At 39.0% G+C, this 26,491-nt stretch overlaps 2 protein-coding genes across 2 annotated transcripts in view; one reads left to right on the top strand and one right to left on the bottom strand.

The window, feature by feature from the left end:
- Positions 1-26,491, top strand: part of LOC108116345 (cadherin-87A) — a 58,704-nt gene that overhangs the window by 15,369 nt on the left and 16,844 nt on the right. The window contains 1 exon segment of the mRNA XM_017228159.2: positions 17,498-17,527. The gene's annotated coding sequence lies outside the window, so the exon portion shown is untranslated.
- Positions 1,900-4,066, bottom strand: LOC108116250. The gene is made up of 2 exons (XM_017228040.2): positions 3,429-4,066; positions 1,900-3,154 (listed from the first exon to the last, which is right to left on the bottom strand). Exons 1-2 carry the CDS (start codon positions 4,064-4,066, stop codon positions 1,900-1,902), a joined length of 1,893 nt encoding a protein of 630 aa, XP_017083529.2.

Here is a 26,491-nt window from a genome sequence, read left to right on the forward strand (position 1 = left end):
TGCCACGAGTCCAGCTTCCATCTAGGTCTCTAACCCGTTTGGGTTTGGTCCCTTATCCTTGCCCTAGCCCCTCGACAGGGTCATTCGTTTCCCAAAATGAAGTTTGCGCTTTGTGATGTTATAAGCGTCAACGGTTCGAATGCGTGATATTAAGTATGCGACATGTTGCGCCATGCAGTGGAGGTGTATGAAGGGTTTTTGCTACGCTAGTGTCGTAATTTACGATGGGAATGGTAGACATTTTAAAATGTTTTAAATACCTAAACTTTTTTTTAAAGAAAGGAAATTGAATAATGTGAAGTTTTATCTTAAAGGAGAACATTAAGTTTTTTTTCTTTAACACAATCTAATCCAATATTTACCACTTAATAATTATGCAAAACGAGCTAAGTCCTTCCCTTATCCAAAAATAGTTTGTTGTTTAAATTTAAAAATGACTTAATCCATAATTAAGACAAATTTAATCTAAACTTACATCGAAACGTTGTCATCACTCATGCAGGTTGCCAACTTTTGGTTGCCATTGTTTGCCCGCCCCGCCACTTGACTTGCATGTTGTGGCAGCTGATAACATGGTTATCGTGGTTGGACTCATTGTTATTGCCATTATTGCGGGTGTTGCAGGCGCACACAGACACGCATAACTTAACTGAATTTAACTAAACTAAGGCGAACCTTAAATGACAACAGATAGCGCTAATAATTTATGCATGCTGCACGCGGTATGTTGCAAGTAGAGAACCAACATCAAGCGCCACCCACTGCCTGATCACCCACTTGCAGGCTTTATCTTGTAGTAGCCACGCCTCCTCAACCGCTGAGCAGGCACCACACACATGTATACAGGCACACACACACACACCCATCCACTCGCACCCGCTGACAAGGCTGCACATAATTTAATTAAAATGAAATCTCGCACGGGGCGCTGAACTGCAAACTGTGAATGCAAATTATTATTAATTACAGCAGAGCGACGACAAATGTTTATGCCCGCCATATGTGTGCCAGTCGCACTGTCTCTGTCTCTCATAGCTATGTTTGTCATAGCTATGATCACGTGAGTACTATTTTGTATATAAAAGCTAGTCTTTTCTCAAAAGGAGAATCAACTGCTGAAAAATACTAAATACTACTGGTCAAGTTTTTCCTTTTAAGTCCCAATATGAAAATAACTTAAAAAACCACTCACGAGCTGTGACCAACATAGCTTCGTGACACGCCAACATCTCTAGCTTGCATGCATGGTGAGACACAGCGGCGCCATCTGTTGACAGTTTGTCGCAAAAACAGCTTTGGTTAAGTGCATGGGTGTTTATGTGCGGTAAATGAAATTAAGAGAAATCTAAACACATTTGCTAGCCATTTATCCTAATGCCAGTTACTTTGTCTCTTCCAGGTTCTTGGTACAACGGTACTTTGGCCTTGTTATCTCAGCATGCTCTTTTGCCTTGACTTTCCATTTGTAGCATTTTTTTCATACTGTTTAAACGTAAAAAAATATTCAGCAATCAAACCTAGTTATCCGCGGTTGCCACTATTTTCTTATTAAAAAATAACATTTATATGTAAGCCAATTTGCATTGTTAAACTTATCTGAATGTTGATTGTAATCGATACTGCGGACTACTCAGCCATAGGTTGTGATTTTTTATGAGTCTATGGTGTCGGTTTTGATGACCTTATTTCATTTATATTTATTGCGTAAAAAACACCATTGCAGATGTGGGTATTTATATATGAATAAGTCATAAATATTATCTCGTTCTTATGTTTTTATGAAATTCGAATTGAAACTGTTACTTTTTGGGTATGGTTTTAAAGATGGGTTGCATTTATAAATATTGATAGGAGAATTGATATTTATTAAAAAGATGCAATGCAATATAAAATGGAAATCTAAGAACAGTAACAATAAATAGCGATTGGCTCGTCTTGGGCGCAATATGCCTGATGTCGGTATTGATCAGTTCTTGTGATAGGACCCAGCAAAGATTTTTGGTCTTTGGCGACGGTGGCATCGAAGTGACCATTTCCCGGTTCGGTCACCAGGCGTACAGTGAACGATTCATTGACATTGTGCAAGTAGGCATCCTCCACTTTGAGCAGCTTCAGCTTATGACACTGCTTATAGGGTAATAGTAAACTATTTAACCTATCCACTGCGAACGTGGCAATTCGCTGGATAAAGCGTACATTCCAAGGTATCTTGATAAAACCCTCGCATTGGCAGTAGTGCAGCGGGATGCGGGCAGAGAAACAACTTCGCTCCTCAGGAATGGGCAGAAATAAGGAGATTTTGTGTTCATTTTTTAGTTGCATGGTTCGGTTTCGTATCCGCTCGTCGCTAAGGTTTTCCAGGTCCAGAACATCTTTTAGAGTCTCGTGAATATCGTATGTGGTCATTAGACGGTGAGAGTTGGCCTGAAGATTTTCTACTGCCAGTGGATATTGTTGACTTAGCCAATTCGGATATATGGCCACCATCATTGGCAATGAAACCTCTCTCATGCCTTGAAAGGTTTTCACAAATGGACCAAATCGCAGACCATGGTCAGACAAAATGACAACCAAGGTTCTATTGAGAATATTTTTGTTTTGCAACGCTTTTAAAATCAAATAGTACTGGAGGTCTGTCTTTTCGCCGTACTGAAAGTAATCGTGGACGCCCATCGTCTGCCAGAAAAAGGCAAAGAATCCCCTATCATAACAACTTGCCTGCATTTGGGGCAACAACTGGTAAAAGAAGTTGTGAAGAACATGATGATATACTCGGTTGGCTGAGCAGGTTATATGTTTTGGTCCTTTGGCTGAATATTGTGTCTTTAAGTGGATCTCGTTCATAACGCTTCGCAGATAATAATCGGTGGGTTTACGCTCAAAGCCGGGCCTAAGGTAAGTAAAGGTGCCACCTACGCGGGAGTCTTCGCCCAAGATTGTAGTATAACCAGCCGCCTTGAAATCATTCCACAGTAGCTTGCACCGATCGAAGCTTATATTTTTGTTTGCCCCGAAGCATCCTCTCTCGGACTCCACTTCATCCACACTCTGTCCACTCAGCAGAGGCATAAGATTCGGATATGAGTTTCGACCAACACGGTTGTAGCCCCACATCTCGACGTGCGGCAGGCGGTCTATATAGTCCATGAATTGACTAGGGGGAAATGTATGTTTTACATGACTTTTTTAAATGAAACAATTAAATTGTTCATGTTTTTAATTAGCCATTTTAAAAGGACACTTATAGCTAGCTTTTGTTAAACTGTTTGCGGCTGATAAAACCAGGTTGTTTTTATTGATGTTTTTTTATTTTTCAATTTAAGTTTGAATGTCTCTTAATTGGATAATATAGGAGTGCATGGATGTTTTTATTTTGTTAATTAATGGTTTATAAAATAGTATATTTTGTATTACAAAATATAACTTACCTAAAGTAACGACGATAGTGCATGTGGGAAATGGAATCAATACCCAGGATAATAACGGAAAGACGTTTCACGGGTTCTAAAGTGGGAAATTTTTGTATCCTTTTATTTGAATTTGGCAGGAATATCAGAACATCATGATAAATTATATGACCAAAGTCCAACCAGCAAACGACTCGTATCGTTATGTTGCCCGGCTGAACCTCGGTTATATTATTCCAGCGACTAAAGCGAAAGTATTTGTAGCCAAAGTACTTGTTGCGAAAGTCATCTATTCGTTCGAAGCGATTGTAGGCGCAGTAGATTTCGCTTAATCTCCGAACTCCAAGCTTCTGCCAAAGTTGTTTCGTAGTAGCAGTCAAGTATAAGTAATTCCGTTGGCCAACAGATTCGGGAACCATTAGCTGGATCATAAAGCACGAATATATGGGCATTTTTGTCATATAGTAGACCGCAATTGGCGACAGGGGTTCCATGGCAGCCATCTGGCATTGTGATGTGTTCACAGATAGCACTTTTGAATGCGATTTAATATCCAGAGGCGGCGGGACAATCTCGTTACTTTTTATAGGCCTTTGGCAATACTGTGTTACGTAGAAAACTATACAAAGCAGTATGATGTTTAGAATAGTCTTCTTCATCTCAATCACAAAAAACTAGTCTTATATATTGACTTTTATTTCCTGACTTATTCGTTATAGAAAAGAGTAATATTTTATTGAGCAGTCAAGTTTTTGTTTAAGGTATCTAGATCTAGATTTAATATTTCAAAAATGATTACATAAAAATGTTAATTATTAACCCAGTCCTTCTTGTTAGCTTACTTTGTTCTCTTTATCTTTCTGCAGTTTGTTCCTTATCAATTAGCATAGTTTACAGTTTCAGTTCTTTCGGCCTTCTCGGCTTTGTTTGTGTTTGCCAAAAAAAAAAAGAGGGACAAGAGTAAAGGCCAAAACAAGGGACAGCAAAAGGGCTAAAACAAAGACTAAATAATGAGACCCTCGAGAAGCGTTCAGTGATTGAGTTTGTTTGTCGGGCGTTTTAATTAGGCTAACTTGATTGGATTTTTCACTTGCAGTTCATTCAGCTTAGTTTCGCTATCTTTCCCATTCTCGTTCTCTACCAATTTGTAAGATAAGACTAACAAGTTGCTCTACACTTAGCAATAAAAATCTATTCACTAGGAATTTAGAAACTTGTGTAGTTTAGGTACTTTGTTATCTTCATCATATATTGTAATTGTTTGTTAATTGTTAGCTACAGATAAATGAATGGGTAACTCTATAATATTAATGGGAATTTTAATAGATTCATCCTTTTTCATTACTTCTAAATCAAGATAGTTAAATTATCCTAATAATTGAAGTCTTTAAAACTCAGACTGAAATAGTAAATTTGAAGTGCGACTAGAGATCCTTAAGCGCCTAGAATTTTTGAGTAAGAAGCTCTCCTTCAATACGGCGGAGATAGAGCGAGCAGGCGAGAGTAACCGGATCTATTTCATAGTCTGAGACAAAATGGGAATTGTGTTTCTCATTCAATTTTCATTCTCGTTTTCTCATTCCTCTTTGTTTCTCCATTGCTGGAATGCACTTCCTTCGTATACCGAATTTTCGCGATGTTGTTTTCTTTAATTTTCCGCAAACGGAGGCAGCAAAGCGGCGGCTTCCTGCCGTTCCTATGATCCTTGTTGCCGCCGCCAAGCTCTATAGTCCTTTCCACGGTCATGTCTCGTTTGCAGCATCCTGTATCCTGTGTAAAACATATGCATACATTTTATACCATTACAGCATAACAATATTGCATTTGCAGAAACATTTCTCTCTTACTGGTCCACAACCGTTACCCTTTCCTTATTTTTTGGCTACCGCTATGTTCCGTTTTCCCCACTGCCAACTGTCTTGCGTTATGTGAATCCAGCGCGAATCCTGTGAGTCCTGTGAATCCTCTTGCCGCCATCCTTGGCGCCAACCAGCGTTAGCTTCGAGTTACGATTTCCTTGTGCATACCCTGTAAATGTGGAGCTAATGGGTATTTAAGTCTTGTGATTTTCTTTCTTACTTGAACATCTCGCCCTTCCTTTAAACATTCAGAAATTTGATATTTTATCTCATTTAGTATCGATGATAAAAACATTTAAAACCATAATTTAAAAACTCTTAACCCATAGCGGCTTGGATTTTACAGGATATCCTTTGATTCAAACATCCCCTATGATCAACTTGCCCACCTTCATTATTGTTGTTGTTTTATTTCGTTGAATTTCAGTTTCAGTTTTTGGTTTTGGCTAAAGGTTTTACCTGAGCTTACACCAACCATACCACCCACCCACCAGCATCTCTCTCTCAACTCTTCGACTTGGATTCCACCCACCTCGTTGCCTGCCCCGCCTCTCTGCCTGCCTGCTCCAATTACTGTTTGCATAGTTGAGTGTCGTCTGCGGAAATTTGTTTATTTTACGCGCATTGCGTTTCGCTTCGCCTCGGTTTGGTTGGATAACCGTTCTTGCCTCCGCTCGTCTTCCTCCTTCTTCTGTCAGTATCCTTTGGCTTCTCCCTCTTTGGCCGGAATCGGAGGAGCAGCGGGACAATGAGACATGACGACGGCATTTCCAACGACCGACTCCGCTAAGACAAACTGACAGCTAAATGCGTCAGACTCGTTGCAGATTTCATTTGGCGTGAATTCTTCTTTACATTTCCCCATTCCCATTTTTTTTGTTTTTATGGTTTTCCTCCCTTTTTGTCAATGTATTTTGCATTTTTGTAGCTTTCGTTGACATTTCCCTCGGCTGCGAAACCTTGTGCATTGAGCAGGTTTATAGCTTCCTCTTCTGCCTAGTCCCTGTTGCTGCCGCTGCTGTTGCTGGCAAACGGTGCAAGTTACAGTCGCAGTTACAGTCAGAGTTGAATACGACTAAAAAGAGGTAACATCAAGAAATGTCAGACACAGCCGTGACTACCGAAAAAGGCAACAAAAAACACAGGAAAATACAGAAAACAAAAAAATAACAAAAACGAATCGTGGGAATGGCCAGGATGGAGCCGGAGGTCCGTTCACCACTGCGTATGTGCAATAAGTTGCTCATCAAATTGCGTTACCTATACGCACAAAGCCATAAAGGGAAAACCTAATGAAAATGTCATTGAGGCTGTGGATAACATGAGAGTCTGTGATGAGATGTTTTTGTTTGTCTACATCCTCTTCAGCTGTTGCCTTTTAAAGTAATTGCAAAAGGATGGATTACGTTTTAAGGTGGGAAAGTATGACATTTTTGTTCATGCTTTTCTTCGATAGATAAATTCAGATCCAAAAGTTTATATTCTTAAAATTCAAAAAGAAGAATAAATGGATTATTATTTCATTATATCAAGTTTGCTGTTTTTTCGTTTAAATGTGACCCAAAACATAGTTGCATTAAATCCAAATCAGATCATAGACAATCCAAATTGGATGACTTGTCCTAGTGCAGTGATTGATTCAATTTGCCTTCTCATCCTGCAGTGCAGACTGAATTGCCTCATGTCGATGACAACGGACAGACAATTTTGGCCTGGTCGTGAAGAGTTCGAGGAGGTCTTCAATCACTTGACATGTTCAGCAGTCAATTTGTGGATTGCTGGGATTGCAACTACCTCCTTCCGATTTTCCTCCTAATACTGCTACTTTTGCTTAGTGCTCATCATCTGCCTGTGCTTATCCATTTGGCTCTACTTGGTCCTCTGGCTCCACATTCCCCCTCTTGTCACTATGGCATGTTGCAAGTCCTTGTGCCAGCTGACTGACCAACCAGAAGAGTCGAGTCCAGTATGCAGTTGCCCTGTGGCCAGGTATGCCGACCTGTCAGAGCATCTGTGCATATGAGCATCCGTCCGTGGGAGGACGTTGCTTGTGTGGTTGCTGCAACTCCTCCACCTGCTGCTCCTGTTTTTGCTCCTGCCGTTGTCCTGGCCAACAACTATGCGTTGACAGCAGCCGCCTCGAATCCTTTGCCCAACTGTGTCCGGAGATGAATGTGGGCTGAGTTTGAGCCAAGCGAGGGAGTTTGGTATGAACAGCTAACAAGCCGATCATCATACCACATGCGGAGGGCTTGGGGTATACCTAAGAACACCCCTAGCAAATGGTTAGTAGATATTAGTTAGTAGATTAGTAAAATGTATTCAGGCTTTACATTTTTAATATAAGTTAATGAAGATTTTATTCTCCTTTTGTAATATTTAGAAATAATACTCTTTTATCTTAAGAGATCCATGAAAACTGAGTAAAAGCAATTTTACCATTTTATAAAATCATATACTTATGAATGAAAACCCACTAACATTTTTCCTTGGGCGTTTTTCCTTTGATTGCTGTTTGTCTGACTACAAATTTACTTGGCTTGGCCAAATTTTGGGCTGGAGAGGTGGTTACACAGGACCAACTTGCTGCCAATAACTCAACTAATTGTCGCTGCAAGTGGTCCCCCTGTTCTTCGTCATTGGTCCATGGATTTACGCCCACCCTGCTGGCAGAAAAATGAGCTACGAATTGTTAATTTCGAGCTGCAGCTGAGCAAAGAAATCGTTTTGGCCTGCCAGGCGAACGCAGCCGAGTGGCAGCATTATTAAAGCCTTGTCAGCAGCAGGAAAAGCTGCGGCAGCACCATCACCAGCAGTAGCAGTAGCAGCCGCACGTGGCGCAAATTGTGGCATAAAACGGTAGCAAAGACACCTGCTGGCTGCTCTGCATATTAATAAGTTGCTCGGGCCACGCTTTTCCAGCCACCATAATGTATATTCTCCTCCTGCCTCGAGTCAGGTTAGTGGGTTGACTGTGGCCCAGATGGCCATAGTTGGGCATTCATTAGACTCGTTGGCCGATTGCCTTTGGTGTTGTTGGTGGTCCTGTTGGTGCTGTCCAACAGTGCGTATACGTTGTCGCTGCTATGGGTGCCCTCGCTTTAAGTCTTAAATCATTGGCCAATAATTTGTGGTTAATGTTTAAAGTGTTCACTTACATGTTCATACTCTTACGCTCTTAAATTTTGTTTTTTATATGGTTTTATCGAAATCTTTTAAGACGCTTTTAAGGCAAGCTTAACTTAAGTTAAAAATTCTTAAGCTTTATCGAGATAGAAAATCTTTACTGTACTATATAAAGTAACGAAACAACGTTCCACATTAACTTTTTTTGTTAACGGGATTTGACGAATTATTAAAAACTGACCGAAGAACGTTTCTTGTTAAGGAAAACGTTTTAGGACCATTTGTAGTTGACCGCATTTAGCACCACAATCCCAATGGTTTTCTTGTGTTCTTACCAATCGAAGAACACGAACGCTAATGGCCTAAGCTGCATCTGAATACAGCAGTTGGAAAAAAATGGCGATAGTCTGGCGACAGGATGTCTGCAGCAGGATTCCATGTCTATTTCGGTCTGTCCTTTCAACTGCATTGCCGCACTGCTGAACTTGAGTTGGAGCCCATGGTTTGAGCGGATTTCATTGTGTGTTGAAGGGCGAAGGAGATTGGGGGTGGCGGTATGGGGCCAAGAACTGACGCCAAGCGTTTCCCTGGCAGCCGTCTCTCCGTTCTCCTGATCCTTCTAACGACTCTGTAGCCAGTTGCCAAATTTACTTCAATTTTTTATTTGCCGCCATGGCACGTAGAGCGTGCTAAATTTTCCGCACGCATTCTTCGCTTTATCTCTGTCTCCCTATCTCTCTACCTATGTGTATATATCCCTATATCTATGTATCTGATCCCCTAGTACTCTGTTTCTATATATCCTGTAAAATTTGGAATGAAAAGCTCTATTGTTTTTTGATTTTATAAATGCATTCAGTAAACTAATTTGGCATAAAATTCGCTTAATTGATAGCTAATTTATGATAGGATGATTAGTGTCTGTTGAATGGAAATGATGTTTAATTCAATTATTTTTGATAAATGATACTTCATGCATAAAATCATGAAATAAATGTGGGATTACATAAGCAGAATTTACTCGTTTGCTGTTGGTCTTTAAAATAGTAAGGAATCTCTAACATTTCAGTGAATAAAACAATGAAGAACATATTACACGTTTGTCTATCCAAACAGTTAAAAATACTTTAATTGTTGGGCAGCTTTACTTTTTACTCCGCTTGCATTTTTTTAATTAGAGGGTATTTCGGATTTTAAACCCAATCCGATCCAGCCTTTTTTGTTCTCGATGAGTGCACTCCATTGCCGGTGGCTCGCTCGGCCCGTCTGGCAGTTTGCCAAAAACTGTCAAAGCAACACGAGACAACGCCTCCTGCCGCCATCCAGATTTCCGCCCCTGGAAAGTCGAATATCCTGGCCGAAGGACAGGGACATGTGTGAATGCCAGGAGAAGCTAGCTATGAAAATTCTATACAAATAAAAATGCAATTCACACAAATGGACTTTTCGCCCCCCTCTCGTTGCGCTGTAAAACACTGACATAAGGGGAGGAGAGGCTTTTGGTAGTGGTATGGTGAGAGGATGAGAGGGGTGTTACAAAAAATCAGTGATAAACGTGGACAAGCGGCAAAGATTGAATTAGTTTGTCGGACTCTTTTTGGGTATTGTCGGCAGGAACAAAAGTGGACAGTGAATCGAGTGATTCCGGGAGGGTTAGCTGGGGGGCGGTGGGAATTGGAGTGTCGGGGCAGGGATACACTTTGGGTGCCATAGTTCATTTGTTGTATTCTCTGACTCACTCGAATTCCCTGTCAAATGCATTTATTGATTTACTCCATAAATCTTTTGTTCAATGGTTTTTAACGAAATGCAAAAAGTACAAAAACATGAATGACAGTAAATCTGTGACATGGCATCTAATTGAATTTTTGTTTGTCGCTCTAATTCTTAATTGAAAATTTCCTAAAAAGTGAAGATGCATTTTTAGATTACACCGTTGCTATGCGTTTTATTATTGTCGAATTCTTATTTGTTTTACCAATAAATTTATTTTGAATGGCACGCCTAAATAATTGCCAACTGGACTGAAAATCGCTATGGATTAGATTTATATTTAAACTATTTTGAAATACATTTTTATAGTGGCTGTGAAATAGCGATAATTGTTAACAAAACAACCATTTGTTTTGTAAGATTAGTTCAGAATTTATCATAAAAGAAAATGAAAAGCTTTTCACACAGTTTGTTAAAAATTAGAGTATGCTGTTTTCTATAATAAAAAGTGTATGCCCTATTTCGAATGAAACAGCATAGTTGTCAATAATTGTTCGAGCAAACAATTTCGATTTCCGCAATCCTAACAACTCGGCTATGATCACGTTTCATTGTTTTGGGCCAGCAAATAGTTTTGTAATAAATTGGATAACTCAAAAACCCTTTAACAGCCACAAAAGAATTACTAACAATGCAAACAGGCTATATGATGGGTAGGTCAGATTTGGGAGGCAGTTCTTTTCTAGCAATTTTCACAGGCAATTTTCTGTTGAAGTTGACACTTTGTTATTAAGCCGACCAGGAGGCGTATACGTTATATGTTCGTTTCCATATTCATGAATTGCCTATCCTCAAGACGGAAGCACGTTGGCTCAATTATTTTGAATAATGACCCTGGTGCAGGCATTCGATCGAAGAGAGGAGAGTGTTGGTATGACATGTTTCATAAATATTCAAAATGCATTTTGTGCATCCTCCTCTGACATTGATGCTGATGCTGAAGTTGCTGATGGCTGCCATGTGGGTTCAGGCTGAGATATCATGTCCGAAAAATTCCACAGATTACTTCTGTTGTGTGAATTCATTGCTCTCGAAACGACCAAAAATAAGTGAGAATATTTTGTTGGTTGAGTGTAACGAATGTGATATACCTCTTAGGTGACTTTTTGATATTAACTTTGCTTAAAAGTGCTATTTTTCCGGAGCTTGGATATAATTCAGTAACAGAGGCTAACAAGACAATATTGATTCGATAAAATCTAACAAATGTCAAATCATTTCTGAGAAAGAACCATCACCATGACCAACCATCTTATATACCTTTCAAATCGAATTTTAATGGGTACCACCAGAACTGCAGCTTGGTCCTGTTCGGAGTGACCATGACTGATGTGCTGCTGAAAATGTATTTATACAATTTATGCACTGCCCACACCAGAGGTCCTCGAGTACTCAACTTGGCAAGTGGATTCTTCACTTTATGACCGGGCCGAGCTCAACAGCTTCACGGATGGACTGCAACAATTTCGAATCCATTTGGAAACCCAAGTGCTTCTTTGCCTATATCTTGATTTATTTATTTGTTTAGCAGGCTCTACGGAAATAAAACAAATGATAGGAGTGAGAGTGGGTCAATATTCTAAAGAAAAAGTAGGAGTTGGATAAAGGCATCAAGTCATCAATTAGGCCGAAAGCCAACAGTTGTCAATTAAATGGAAATGACAAGAAAATTGGTAGCTCCGTTCTGTGGGCCGAAATAAACGTTAGGCGACTAATTGGGTCTTTAAAGCGTTTCGAGTTGGTTGACGCGATGAGAGGAATGAACTCAGGTGCCTACTCGAAGATTCTCATTAATTTCGTGGAATAAACTGGGAAATATAGATTGCCAAGAGAGATTGGCGGTGGCCAGAGGAAGACATTCACCTTTAGCTCATCATCAAGAGAGAATCTTTTGCCTTCCTTCTCTACCGTACCATAAAAAGTGTTTAATTACAGGGCACAGCAAATCCGCCAGCATATTGACCTAGCCAAGTGGAACGTGTCGAGTACGGTTAGTTAGAGCGAGTAAGCAGCTGTCGCCCTCTCTCTTTCTTCTCGTCTAATGCTTAACCCTTTGACAAGCTCTCAGACTGAATGGAAAAAAAAAAAAAATGGAAAACAGCACAGACAAATGAACAGATAGCAAATGTCATTAGTATTCAAGTTTGGGTCTGAGTCGAGGGTTAAACGAAAACTTCAAGGTGCTATCTATGGAGCCAATCAGGGGTGAAAATGTGAAAGGCATGACAGGATTTGTGCGAATGCCAATGTGGTAATTGGAAAAAGGTGAAGGTTATCTTAGGGAAATTAGCAAGTAAGCAAGTTAATTTACTAACTCAGCAAGTGTAAGTTTTAAAAAATGTTTCCTTAAATCTTCCTTTATACATTTGTTAGTTGCTATTTTCCCTCTAATTAACTTATAATTAAACTCTCATACTGATTGGACCCTAGATAAATCCTAATTAAATTACATTTTAAAATCATCAAAGCCCATACAATTTTTTGATGATGTTTTTCTTGAAATTTGTAAAGCAACCCTCCGCGGCTGTTGGTCGCCTTATGTTTACTTTCGTCCTGGCTGTTGCTGCTGCTATCCTTGGTCCTTTTCGCCATCTGTGGGTCACACGCATATGCATGGAGCGTATTTGGCCGGGAGGAATCGTTTTCGTTTGGTTGGGGTGGTGGAATCAGAGTGTTTTGGTGTGGCACTCATTGGTGCGTAGTCTGCCGCCGGCGACCTTTCGGTTGACTTTTCCACTTTGACGAAATTAAATCTGCAATGCTAAAATGATGATGGACGACGGACTTGGCTGTGTGTGTGTGTGGGTGTGTGTGTGTGTATGTTTTTCTCTCTGTGTGTGCGTATGTTACGCTCGAATGGCAATTGAAAAAGCAACCAGATGCGAAGTGGAACTGGAAATTTGCTTTTGTATACGCCGAGAGTTACCATCAATCTTTACAGACTTTAAATTATTAATGTACATATTTTCAGACCATGTTTACATACCCAATGGATTATTGAGCTTTCAAGAATCTTAAATTGATTGAAACAGAAAACTTAACGGAAGTCATGCCAATACCATTAATACCATACCATGATTAATAATTATTATCTAAATAAATAAATCGGACGTGACAATTAACTAGGTCTTAATACCAGCACGAATACGTAAATCATGTTATATTCAGAAAATCTTAAGATAATAATGTCTTAACGTAAAGCACAATTTAACCTAGTTAACAAAAGATAAGTTTACGATTAAGAACAATATAACAATTTCCGGTTTACTTTACCGTTTACTACTTATTAACTTAAACAGCATCGATTAAATGCTTTCAGCAACATATTTAATGTTAAATTCAAATTAATTAACCATAACCAAAGGGAAAGATAATGTAATCAATGCTGAAAGAACGAGATATGTGAAAGGCCACCATGAGAGTATACACGTCTTAATTTCATACATTACTTGCATTTGTGGATGTCTAGTTGCTGCTTTGTTCCCTGGCCCGAAGCAACGACTAATGCAAACGTCCAGCATTTAGTCCATTTCCATGTCCATGTTCAAGTCCAGATCAGCAGCTATAAGGGAATCGGAGGAGTAGGGGGCAAGGAGAGATGAGTGGGAGTTACAGAATCAAAAGCAGCGACCGAAGCAAAATCAGAAGCAACAGCAACTGCAATGGCTTTAGAGTGAAACACTTTAGTAATTGGTAGCTTATTTCCATCAGCAGGCAAAATGTCTAGTGGATGGGCGATATTCCGGGGTTCGGAGTCTAAGTAAAATTAAGGGACAGAGCCAGAGAAACAGGACCAAAGTTGGAGCCGGAGAGCAGGACTAAAGCCGGAGCTAACGGCATCACGATTATGCACAAAAGCCCGACTGTCAAGCTTAATGTGAAACGTCGCACAAATGAAACAAATGCAAAAAGCGATAGGTTGGAATAGTCTGTTGGGAAGAGGGAGGGGGAAGTGGCCTGGAAAATAAAATGGAAATGACACATCTTACACATGGCTTTAATACGAGGTTATGCTGTGTGAGTGTGCTTTTGGCCAGCCAAACTTCAAGAGAATATATATATATGTATATAGGTATATATCAGATTCTTACAGTCTCCTGCTGGCTTATATCTGTAAGGTGACTATATGCTCGTGGGTGTCTCCCGAAGGACAGACAGACATCTCAAGAAAAGCGAGAAGGTAGACCATGAGCCATGGCGTAAAGAAAGCAGAAAAAAAAAGGTTCCTACTTTGACATAATTAAACGCATTTGAAAGATGAAGATGTCGACCCCCTCCTGTCGCAAATGGAAAGAACAAGAGCAAGATGAAGATGTTGATGGTGACAGCAGCATCCCACCCACTATGTTCCCCCTCCTCTTTTTTGAGCCTGATTCATGACATGGCCACGTATAGATGAAGGTGTGGCAATCTGCCACCTCAGTAACCTCCACCTTTCACTGCTGCCCCCCACACTTGGCCGCCACATTGATGATGAAGCTGATTATGTTTGGCTCTCTGGCAACGTCCCATCTTCAGCCTCTTTGGTCATATCTTCATCTTATATTTTTTACTTGGTCCTATGAAGAAGATGAAGTGCTCTTGGTCTATCAATATTACCCTGAAAGATAGCGGGGTGATCTTTTAACAATATTCATGAAAAATTAAAAAAGGATTTTGTAAAAAAATTATTTAAAAATTGTTCCTTACTTACACTTTTACATTGTTTTTTACAAATTTTTAGCAACGACATTTATTTTCCAGTGTCACCTGTACATGAGCAACAGCATTTTCCTTCGTCTCACCGTTGAAGCAAGTTTAAAAGATTTGTGCGGCATTCGAGGCATTTTATTTGAGTTATTTAGTTGGTCGGTCGGCCAATGATATTTTCCCCCTCGATCGTTCTGGTTCCACTTGCCAGTGCTGTTGGCATTTTATGGCTGCCATTTCTCTTATTTAAGGTGCGAGCGCATCAGAAATGCCACCATTCCTGTTCGGCTTCATCGTTGGTCGTTGTGGTGTGCGATGTTGTTGTTGTTGTTGTTGTTATTGCTGTTGTAGCTGTTAAATCCATAAATTATGCAGACATTTAGCAGCAGCCACAAGACCGAGGAAAATTACGTATACGCCGCGTGTTCGCCGCTTGTCCGTTCATAATTTAAGTTTTTCCCGCTTTCGGCAGTTTGCTCTTTTTGCCATTGTTGTCTTCTCGGCTAGCCGATGTTGTTCTTGTTTGTCAACATGTCTCAGGGTGTTGGCAGTATTTTATTATTGCTGTTGTTGTTCTTCTTCTTGAATCTATATATTTCTGGCTGTGATTGTATGTGTGTGAGTGTGTTTTTATCTGTGTACCGCCTGCGGCCATGGTGATAACTCTGATGACGTTGATGAAAAACTTTTGATTGATGTGGTGGCAAAAACTTCATGTTTGTCATTAGGCGCAACTAGGAGGAAGCGGCGGGTAAAATAGGCTAGAGAGGGAGCAAGGGGAGCTAAAGGGTTTCCTCCTGAATGTGTTTTTGGGCCATATCGGTGGGCGAACTCAAGTTTTTGGCATAACAAACGACAGTCGGCAAAAAGTTCTTTCACAACAACCCCGTGCGTGTGTGTGTGTGCGTGGATGCAGCACTCGAAGAGCTTTGCGAAAAGTTTTGTTTATTAATTAATTGAGGGCTCGTGCATGTGAGTGGTTGCTCCATGAGAGTTGCTCTATCTGAAGCCAAAGTTGAAGAGATTCTTAGCCAATATGGGCTTGTTAAAGTGAATAATCCAGGAGCTGGAAATCATTGGGCATTAAAGGGATATGATACTTTAATATTATAAATATTGTATTTATTTAAAAATATAAAGTTGAAAGTACAGGTGACATGCAAATGTCTACTATAGATATGCAAATATTACGTAAAATATGTACTTTGTGAACACTTTTTGACATTTTAGTTCGGTTCACAAGGGTCAAAGTGAATTCCACAGTCAAGTGGGCCATTGAAAAGGGCTTTGAAAAGTTAAAAACCAAGTTTAATTCGGCAAACAAAACAAATAAAAGTGGAAGCAATTAAAACTTGACATGGAATCAGTTACCAATCCAACATTTTATGCATTCACCTGCATATTTGGCAACCTTGGCAACGCCTAACGAGATCTTGCCTAGTTGTTGTCGGGCTACCCTTATTTGGAGCTGCGGCTGTAACTATAGTTTTACCTGGGGGCCCTTAACTATACCAGTTTTTCCACTCCCCCCTTCCCTTCCCACACACACCCACCAACGCCGATCCTTCGTCCTACAAGTCGGAGCCATTCATTACGGCGTGTTTGCCTTTGCCTAGTTGCAACCAACAATGCCACACTTTTCCCCACTTCGTAGTTCTTGTTTCTACGTTTTTTTTTCAGCTCATTTTTCCTTCGTTTTTTTTTTTTTTTGGTTTGTGTACCCCTTTTCCTCTCTTTTCCATCTCTAACGCCGTTTTGTTGGGCACTTTTTAAACTTTTCTCGTTATTTTTGCACATTCGCTTGGGTTTTATGGGCACTGCTACACTAATTACCTTGTTTTTCGGAGAATTAACTTTTCGATTACTGTTGCCACAGTTTGTTACTACTACTGGTGCCAAGAAGAAGAAGAAGAAGCAGAAACTTACAAGTGCAGTTTTGAAAAAAAATATCGATGTGGATGGATGGAGAAGCAGGAGAAGGGTAAATGTATGTAAAAAGTAAATTGTTTCTGTGATAGACCCCCATCTGAGTGCCGCACATTTTTGAAAAATTATGGAAATATGCTAAAACGCACTGGAGAGCAGCAAATCACAGACAGAAATTGTGGCTGCAAATTTTGCGGTTTGGCAGTTTAAAAGCCCGCATTCGTTCCCCTTGCCCTTGCCCTCTGGCCTATGAAATTCCCCCTCTTTATTCACACTTTGCCAAGAGGCAGTAAATTGGGGTCGACCTTGTTGAGTTGAAGTTGATTTTTACAGAGTGTGCTGCTCATATATGTATATATGCATCCCACTATATAGAAACGCATATGTATAGTTATATTAAACAAAGTTATGAATAAAAATACTCTGAACTAAATCTTGTTTTCATAACTTTGTAACAGTTCCATGGAATATATTTTGATATTTTAAAAGAAGAGAAAAGGAAGAACATTCTAAATCAATTTAAATCTCATTAATGACCAATTTAGGCATTTCAATTAGGAGCTTATTCAAGAGATACTTTCTAAAGTAGTTATAAAGTTTTTGAAACATTTGCTTTGACTTTAAACTTTTTCCTTTGCAAACTTGTAATTTTCTTAAACTTGCAACTTTTTCATGAAACTGCAATTAAGTAATTAATTCTTTCTTGTTTTCTTTCAGCACCCGTTGGAGTGATAAGCTGTATTAAAGGTAAAAGCATTTTTAATTAAGTTATTAACCCCTAGGGATTTAATTTCTTTGCCCTTTTGATAATTTTCTTTGCTTGAACAGCCTTTGATTTTCGGTAATTGCCTAAACGAATTCCGTTTGACTTTTACCAAATTAAATTGTTTCTGCTTGTATTAAAGTGAGTTTAATTTCATTTAGTTTATCTTGTGTTTGCTTAAGTGCTCTGTTATGTTTGAATGAAGGTTTTAATTAAAGAAGGATCCCCCAGTGGCACATTAAGCCCGTAGCAGTTATCTAAAAACATTGCAGTTTAGTTTGTATGAAAACAGGAGGATAAACTATAACAAATTTTTGGGGAAAAATTGAGATAAATAGGAGAGCATGTTACTGTTTTTAATAATTGAAGAAGTTTTTATGTAATTTCATTTCTAATTTCAATTTAACTGAAAAGTTTTAAGCTAATTCACTTTCCTATAGATTCCTCTTTCACATTTTTTCAACACCAAGCTCAAATTGCTATTTGATTTTGAAAAATTCTTTCGATTTGCTTTTTTCAAAGTGGGCAAATGAAAGCATTTTCTTTCACACAGTCATCTTTCTTCAATCTGAGCTGTCAGCGGAGTTCTTTCCATTCAGTTTCCATTTTTTTTTTCAAGTCTTTCAACATCTTCATGAAGTTAATTACAAGGAAATGCTGCAGTGATTTTTGCTTGGAAGCAACGCCCCAAATCTGGCTGGCCATCGGCTACAGATGGTTCTTGTGACTGACTGACCGTCGTTTACATTTTTCTTAAACATTTTTCCTTTTTTTCCTTCCATTTTCAAATGTAATTACATTTCATTTTTCTCGCTTCGCTCCTTTTGGGCTCTTTCCATCTCTTCATATCCCCGGATCTCCTAAAGGACTGAGTCGTTCATTATCCGTCCCTGTCCATAACATTTTGTTGCACAGTCGTCGCTAATCTTGGTCGACAAGTTCCTCTACGCCATGCCTCTGCACCACCCGCCCTTCATTTCCCTGAGGCTATCTGTCCCTGTTTCTTGGCGACTGTTTAAATGTCAGTTAAAATCCCATAAATTCTCCTTAAATGACTTCTGTCTGCCGCAATTTCGTTTGCCAGCACTGCTGACCCTGGCGACGTTCAGGCGTTTGGACATTCGGATATGGGCAAAATGGCCAAGACGAATGGCAAAGAAGAATTGCAGTTGGCTTCGGGGCTGGAAGCTGGTCTCTAGAATTAGCTCTAAGAGCCGGCAAATCACACACAAAAAAATCCAAGTCTCCCCCATAACTTAAGCTTTAATTCATTCTTAACTGGGAGATAAGAAGAAAGTGTTTTTTCTTCTGCTGCTGCTGTTGCATTCGTCTTACTTGGCCAAGAATCAGTTGGCAAGTAGCGAAGCAAATCCTGGATTTCTTGGGCTTTCTGCAAAACTCAATGACGCAACATGCAACTTGCAACTAACAACTTGCAACTTGTGCAATTGGTTCAATAAACTCATTAAATGCTTTCAACTTTCTGTTTCTCGTTTTAACAAAGTTTTCTTTTATTTTCTTTTTTTTTTTTTTTTTGCTTCCTTATTCTTTGTGTTTGGCGCAAAGTTTTCTGGACAGAAATGGCGGTCATTCGGTCGCCTTTTTGGCTCGTTTTCAACTTGTCGCATTATCCTTTTTATTGTCGTCGACATTTGCAACGCATTATCCTTGGCAGCTATTTTTGTTTTGTTTGTTGGCGAGCAGATTTTCTCTTTTTTTTTTGCCGCTGTAGCCAGCGGCAAAGGTTTCATAACTTTGTTGGTCAGTTTGACTAATGTGCGGCATAAAAAATGAATCAGTGTGATGGGATTGCATCAAAGTGAATTTAATATCCATTTGAAAATGGAAGTGCTAGTAAATCCATTTAGCGTAATTTGATTTTTTTCTCATTTTTTTGGGATTAGCAAAAACTTTTTAATTAGAAAAAATAACTAACAATAGCTTGGCTTACTATTCCGTTGACAGTATTGTTAATTGAGATATCTGGCGTATATTTAACCATTTTATAGAGACATAAATTTGCTAAGTGTTTCATTTGTTTTATTAAAGTGAATTGCACATAAACCATTCTATGATCTCATTCGCACTTGTTCCCATTCCTTGCCAATAAATATTTTGGACCAGAAGGCATTTAACTTATTTGCCTATTTCTAGCTGACTGGTTGGCTTTGTTCCTGTTCTTTGGGCTCTCTGCCAAGCAGGCGGCAAACAATAAATTTTCTGTGGGAATTTAAACGCGGCCACATTTTAATTTGTGGCAGCAACAGCAGCAGCAGCAGCAGAAGCAGCAGCCGCATCGGGAAGAAGCAGGAATACTCGTTTCTATATATATGTATGTATGTGGAAAAGCCACCGGCAGCATCCGATTCTATGCCTCAGCCTAACACCTTGGTCCTTGGCCACCGATGCTCCCTCCATTTCATTCCGGAAAAACCGCAGCATTCATCGTTGCCTGGCTGCGGCTAAAGCCTCAACCATAACTATGATAACGAGTGGCTCAGACGGGGGATTGCAGAGTAAATGGCGGTGGGGGAATGTCAATTTATTTGTTGTGCCACCAACCGCAGCTGGCTGGGTTGTGCCTTATGTTGTGATTCTTTTGGAGGTTTTGCCAATTTGTCGGCTTCCTGGCTTTTTTTGGGGTTTTTTCATTTTTTTTTTTTTCACCCTATAGCGGCGTGGAAATTCTTTATGAAAACTTTGTTTACAACAATCAACTCAGAGTCAACCCACCAGCACTGCCTTATCCCCGCTTACTTGCACTTACACTGCCAGTATTGAGTTGACAATATTTTTAATAGAAACTCAGAGACTGCCAGCCGAACTTTTCTTTTACTGACTGCCAGGAGGAATGGAGTATGAAGGCAAACCAAGTTGGGAGTCACTCCTCTCCGGCTTGTGTTTGTGTTTCAATTTGTGTGCCTTTTATAGAATTATGCACTTTTACCAGCTTGCCTTGTGAGGCACAAGTTGGCCAACAATTTGGAGCCAATTGAGTTGCAACTTTTAGGTTTTCCCTAGACTCTTGTCAACTGTCAAGTCTATAGGAAGATATATGGTTAGCAGATACTGAGAGCGGAAATTATCTATATCAAATTGTAATTAGGTTTAATTTCCTACTCATAATTGATGACATAAATGATTAAGTGGGAAGTTCTCAATAAGCTATGCTAGCTTGAGAGCTGCAAGCAACTTTAGATAACTCCATAATAAATCCTTACTTTAAGAGCTAGAAATATATATTTAAACATTCTCTTGAAGAATAAAATCGATTGGCCTCTTAAAATCTTGACCCCACCTCAAGCCAAGATGCTTGAGATACTTATGTACCCAACGAAGAACAACCCAATCAATCTCCTTTTAATTATCTAATTCGCTTTTGTAATTTCCCCAACTAATTTGCAATGCTAATCCCTAGGCAGCTGCACTTCCGATTCGGATTTTAACTCTGATTCCAATTTCATTTCCATTTGCCGTAAAAAGCAGTTGGAATTTGTTTTACTTTTTCCTTCCATTCGTTTACACACTTGCTCTCCCCATTTGGCAGTCCATAAAGAGTTCTCACGTCCCCCACGTCCGCTCCCCTTAGGCCATTAATTTGTGGCTAAGTCAGGGGGTAAAACCAAGGAATGGGAATGGGTTGGTTGGTTGGTTGGTTGGTTGGTTAGAGTATACCGGCCAAGGCAATATCCCATCATCCATCGAAGGCCATAAAAGTTGGAATGCGAATGAGAACGAAATGTTTTATTTCGCAATTTGCGCCGTGTTTTCGTCTCATTAAAAGCTGTCAATTGTTCGTCACTGTAATTAAACAAGGCTTTTAAATGGGTAAACATTTGGTAAGTGATATCAAAGGGGTTTTTCTTACCATTCCTCCAGAATGCTTACACAATCCATTTTGGGATTTAAAGAATTTATTCCGTCTGACAATAAATTTTGCCACTTTCCTTCAACACCTCTTCTTATATGGCCTCTGGCAATTTGTAGTCCTTTCTTTTATTTTATAGCAAAAAAAAAAAAAAAGAAATACAGAGAGAAAGTGGGGAACGGGGATTTCCTTTTGGCCAAAAGTGTGTAATAAAGCTCAGTGGATATACGAGTATGTATATAGTATATATATGTGAGGTGATCTTATTCTGTTTCCTGGGGGTGTGGTCAGTAAGCTCATTGTGCTCTGCTGTTCGGGGACTGCAGTTTCCACTGCTGCAGTGGCGATTATTAAGGGACACAGTAAGGATTCGTCCTGGGAGTCCTTTTGCCGCACCGTCATTGTCGATGATAAATGGGTAAGAAATAAGAATGGAAGGAAAGAAAGTGGACTATTTGCTTTACAGAAATAATTGAAATTTAAGTAAAAGAAAGTGGATTGGCCAAGTCATTCAATTAATGCCAAAAGATTCGAAAAAAAAATGTAATTACTTAATGAAAATGTCTCAAAGGTTGAGTTTATTTAAAAGGATTTCAACTTTTATAAGTTTGTTATTAAATTTATTTTAAGCTTCATAACTTTTATGACTTTAGTTGTATAAGCTGCCTTATCTCTCTGAATGTGTTGTAAACGAAATGAAACAAACATTTATTTCAGTTTTATGATTCCATTTTCTTTATACTTTCAATCTAAATACAACTAGCCTGCTAAGACTATAATAAGCTGATCATAAAGACATAAACTGAAATAAGGCAAGTTCAAATAATATCCAATAAAGGAAGAGGCTAATAAAAGCAAAGAATATTCATGAAAGCTAGTATTATCCCTACTCCTCGTACACTTGGTGCTGCTCTTCCTGCTTTTCCTGCTTCAGACGCCCATCCTCTCCAGCAAGGGGGCTTAATGCATTATGAGCTTTTTGGCCTTTTGTGCTGCTGGCTCCTCTTCCACTTGAGTTGTGTCAATCCCCGGCTAAGACTCTGTTGCCACAATCAAGTTCATTGGCCAAATCCAACCACACACACACCCAGAGATAGAGAAAGATGGCAGATGTTGGAGTGGAAGAAAAATAGATGTAGAAGGGACTTATTGTGAAGTATCTATAAAAGTCATTAGACTTAAAGTTTTTACTAGTCCATCGAGAGCAGGGGTAAGAAGAGGTGCGAACAACTTGAGGTTAACCTGAAGTGATTCGGTTGCGAATTTTCACACACCATCCCAGCCATTTTGCAGACGTTTTTATTGTTTGCGGAAAGGCAGAAGGGGAGAGCGAGCAAAACAGGACAAAAGGAGTCTGTGAGGAAATAGAAGTTACAGCAAGGACATATGGGAAGAGCATGTGAGCAACTCGATAAATCAATATTTGAGTGTGTCCTATGATGCCTTCGGTATAAATCCATTGCCTCCCCATCCTGCAGCAATTGTCTTTGAAGAGGAGGAAGCTAGCAGCCGAGATTGCTTGGTTAGAGGCAACTTAAATCCTGGACTCAGAGACTGAGACTGTCGTTGAGGATGCGTCTGCTGTTGGCTGCTGAGCCCGTGGCATTTGAGGAAATGGCAGATAAATTTGCTTTTAAAGCGCTTTAAGTGTCGCGCGTTGAGTGAAAGCCAAAAAATAAAACAAGGAGCTCGGGCCGGGCCCTTCACAAAATCCGGAAAAGGACGTAACGCGTTCCCATCGATGTATGGATGGATGGGTGGTGAGCATGGAGGGTGTTCCCTATGGCCATCCACATTTTTTCCTGCTTCTGGAGAGGAGATGATTGCAGGGTGGCTAAAGTGGAGCGTGGTGAATGGAGAAGGGCAACATGCACGTTTTTTTCACTCATAAAATATTTCAATATTGTAACAGATTTTTTCATCTGGTTGGGCGGATTTTGTCATTATTTGGGTATTTGTTGCGCATATTTCATTGTTTTTTCAGGCACTTTGTCAACTTCAAACAAGATGCAGCCGAAAAATAAAATAAGTAGAAGCTTAACAGCAGCAGTCCAATCTTTACATAAGCTCTATCTACACTTCTTTTATTTTGTGTAAATTAAATCAAATTGAAAGAGAGAAAAAATATACATTTTGCGAGAAAAAAATTATAAAAAAACCAATATGAAATCGTATTAAAATTGTATATAAAGCTGTATGGTTGCCGTGTATTTGGATTTGGTTGGCGCTAATGCCTAAGGGGTTGCAACATCGCAAGGCTACGTTCTACAACGACGCCAGCCCCCTCATCCCCCCACAAATGTGTGCTACAAATAATCTGTTTCTGTTTCAGTTCTACCCTCGTTTTTGCAACATTTACATTTGCATTAAATTTCAATTCGCAAAGAACGACGAGGAGCGATCTCCGCTCACGCTTTACCCACGAATTTATAACTAAATCCCCGGCATAAGCAGCTCAAATCCAATGGCATTTGCCATGTTCAACCCGTACTGCCTTTGGTGCCCATTGATGCCCACAAAGGAAGTCAGTCGTAGGGCGTTTGTTGGCCATATGTTGACTGGCGGCTGCAAATCCGCCGTAATTTGAATAGGACTACAAGCGGCGGAATAAAATGCGATTCAGATCCCCGGGAATCTATTAAATGGCCTCTAAAAGGGTTCATCAATGGATTTCGGAGTGAAGAATTTCATTTAACTATTACAATTTAATTTGTAACATTTTGGGAAATATATGGCTTATCATTTTATAAAATATTTTTAAATGGAAAAAAGTTGAAAATGAAATAGTAGGAAAAATGTTGAGTGTTTTTATCATTTGCTTAATTTGAGCTGTTGATATAAGGGATTTGCAAATTTTGCCTTTTGCCAATATTGGTCATAATTAAATCGGTTATTCCTCGTACATGTTGATTGTCTGTAATAGTTACCTTTTACCCAATATGTGTATATATATTTTTCGTTTTTATTACCAACATGTTCGGTTCATTTGGCCATTATTTGCGATAGATTTGTTTGGCTTTATGCAGTTACAAATCAATTTTCGAACTGATATGATGCTTGTGTGTGTGTGAGTAATATAAATCTTGTATTTTATGTGTATTTGTCTCAGTTTTCTACTATTACTACTATTTTCTATCTACAGCTTGCTCGGAGCAATTTTATTTTGACCCTTTTTTGCGTTGATAAGTGCACTTCACGTCCAAGGCGACGTACGTGTGTCCATTTAGCTTCGTATATATGTTTGTATATATATATATATATAGATATATATGTGTTTATACTCACATGAGCAGTAAAATATATAGAAGTGGTATAAGTGCTCCCTGAAATCACTTCCAAGCTTGACGTTGCTCCAGAGTTGCTCGTTCCTACTTTTCTATTTTTTTTTCTGCCACCCATTTCCTTCCACTTGCACTTTGGTGACTTTGTCGTCCTCTTCTTTTTCGACGTCCTCGTCATCGTCATCTTTATAAAGCATCCTCCCAACATTTTTCCCATCGTCGGTTTTTGTTATTGTTTGTTAATATATAGTTCTGCTTACTGGAGTAGTTGTTGCTATTTTTACTTAGATGCTGCCACTGCTACTGCTGTGTGTGTATGTATTTTGCTCACGTAATAACGATAATAACGCTTATTTCTTTCATTTCTTTATACTTTTTGCCAACCACTTCCGAGGTTCCCTCTTCAGTTTTCTTCTTTTTTTGGGTGGTAAGATGTATGAAGAGCAGGGCAAGATGTCGTCGGGAGTTCTTGTTGCTACTGTGGATGCTGCTGCTGTCATGTAATTCTCTTAGAGCTTTAGTAGCATAATATTTATTGTGAAATTTTGTATAGGGTATGGGAAGGAACTTAAGGGATATCTAAGTTAAAAACAAATTGTAGGAGTATCGAAAGGTTAAAATGGAAAATTAAGATTAATTTCTCAACCAAAAGAAAACTCTTTTTTCAAATGAAGTTATAGTTTTCTTAAAATATGATTGAAATAATAGAGTAGACTCTTATATACATGCATCCTTTATTAGAATAATATAGAAAAGACAAGATGTTTACTTTTCCGTTTCTAAACTGCCACCAAGTATCAACAGGTCGTATACTTAATATTCGCAACTTCTTCGACTCTTTGAAGCATCAAATGGGCTTAACTGTTTCACTCTTGCCAATCTTTTCCTCTTACTTTTCCCATTGTGACACGCATAAGGGGGGAAATGGCAAGATGAATGGGACAAAAGCAAATCAGACAAATTGATAAAAAGTCACAAAATGAAGTCAAAGCAAATCACAATAACAGTCACACAAACACGAAGCGACGACAAAAATTGATAGAGCTCCGTGTCTTGAATGAAAGTTATTGTTATTCTTGCGGATTTAGTTTTCGACTTAATTCATGTTTGTTTTCTTTTAGTTTCGTTTGTTTTTCTTTTCTATGTTAAGCAAAAATGCTCTTTATGGATTCGTGGTCACGTAGTGACTTGTAGTGGATCATATCTACGTGGTTTTCTCATCTGACCTAAGACAACATAAGTCGAGCAAAAATATTGTTGACTTAACATATGTATATTAGTTTAACAAAGAATCAAAAAATAAGAGTTTCCTAAGTTAAAAATTCAATAAAAAAAAACATTTAACTGAGATGTGGAAGTGTACATTGTGAATATTACGTATACGTTATCAATTTTCAAATTAGCTAACTGCTCGACCACATTTCACTAATTCCCAATTTCAATTAATCTAAACTAATTGGCCAGAGTTCACATGCAGTGTGATGGACTGATTTAATTAAGTTTATGTTCAATTTAAGCCATGTTTTTCTGGGCCACATCTTCATGACTTTCTTTGTGTACGTTGCGATAATTATCCAGTCGTTGTCAGGCATAATTGAACTGCAGTCAATGGCAGCCAGGAAAAGCCGCAAGATACATAGATATATATGTATATATCTTTGTATCTCACTCGCCACGTCACTTGTGGCATGTTTGCATTTGCCATTTCAGACGCATTAGGGGCAATTAAACACTGATGTCTTTCAACCGTTTGTGTAATGCCATATTTGATGTTTGACTCTCGATGTTCAATAATTTTC

The sequence above is a fragment of the Drosophila eugracilis genome, unplaced genomic scaffold, assembly GCF_018153835.1.
Source record: "Drosophila eugracilis isolate 14026-0451.02 unplaced genomic scaffold, ASM1815383v1 contig_367, whole genome shotgun sequence".
NCBI classification, from domain to species: domain Eukaryota; kingdom Metazoa; phylum Arthropoda; class Insecta; order Diptera; family Drosophilidae; genus Drosophila; species Drosophila eugracilis.

Excerpts from the sequence above, each read along its gene's own strand:
- LOC108116250 (XM_017228040.2), bottom strand. The coding sequence starts at position 4,066 with ATGAAGAAGACTATTCTAAACATCATACTGCTTTGTATAGTTTTCTAC. Across the intron at positions 3,155-3,428 it reads CACTATCGTCGTTACTTTAG|TCAATTCATGGACTATATAG; the intron begins GTAAGTTATATT and ends ATTTCCCCCTAG.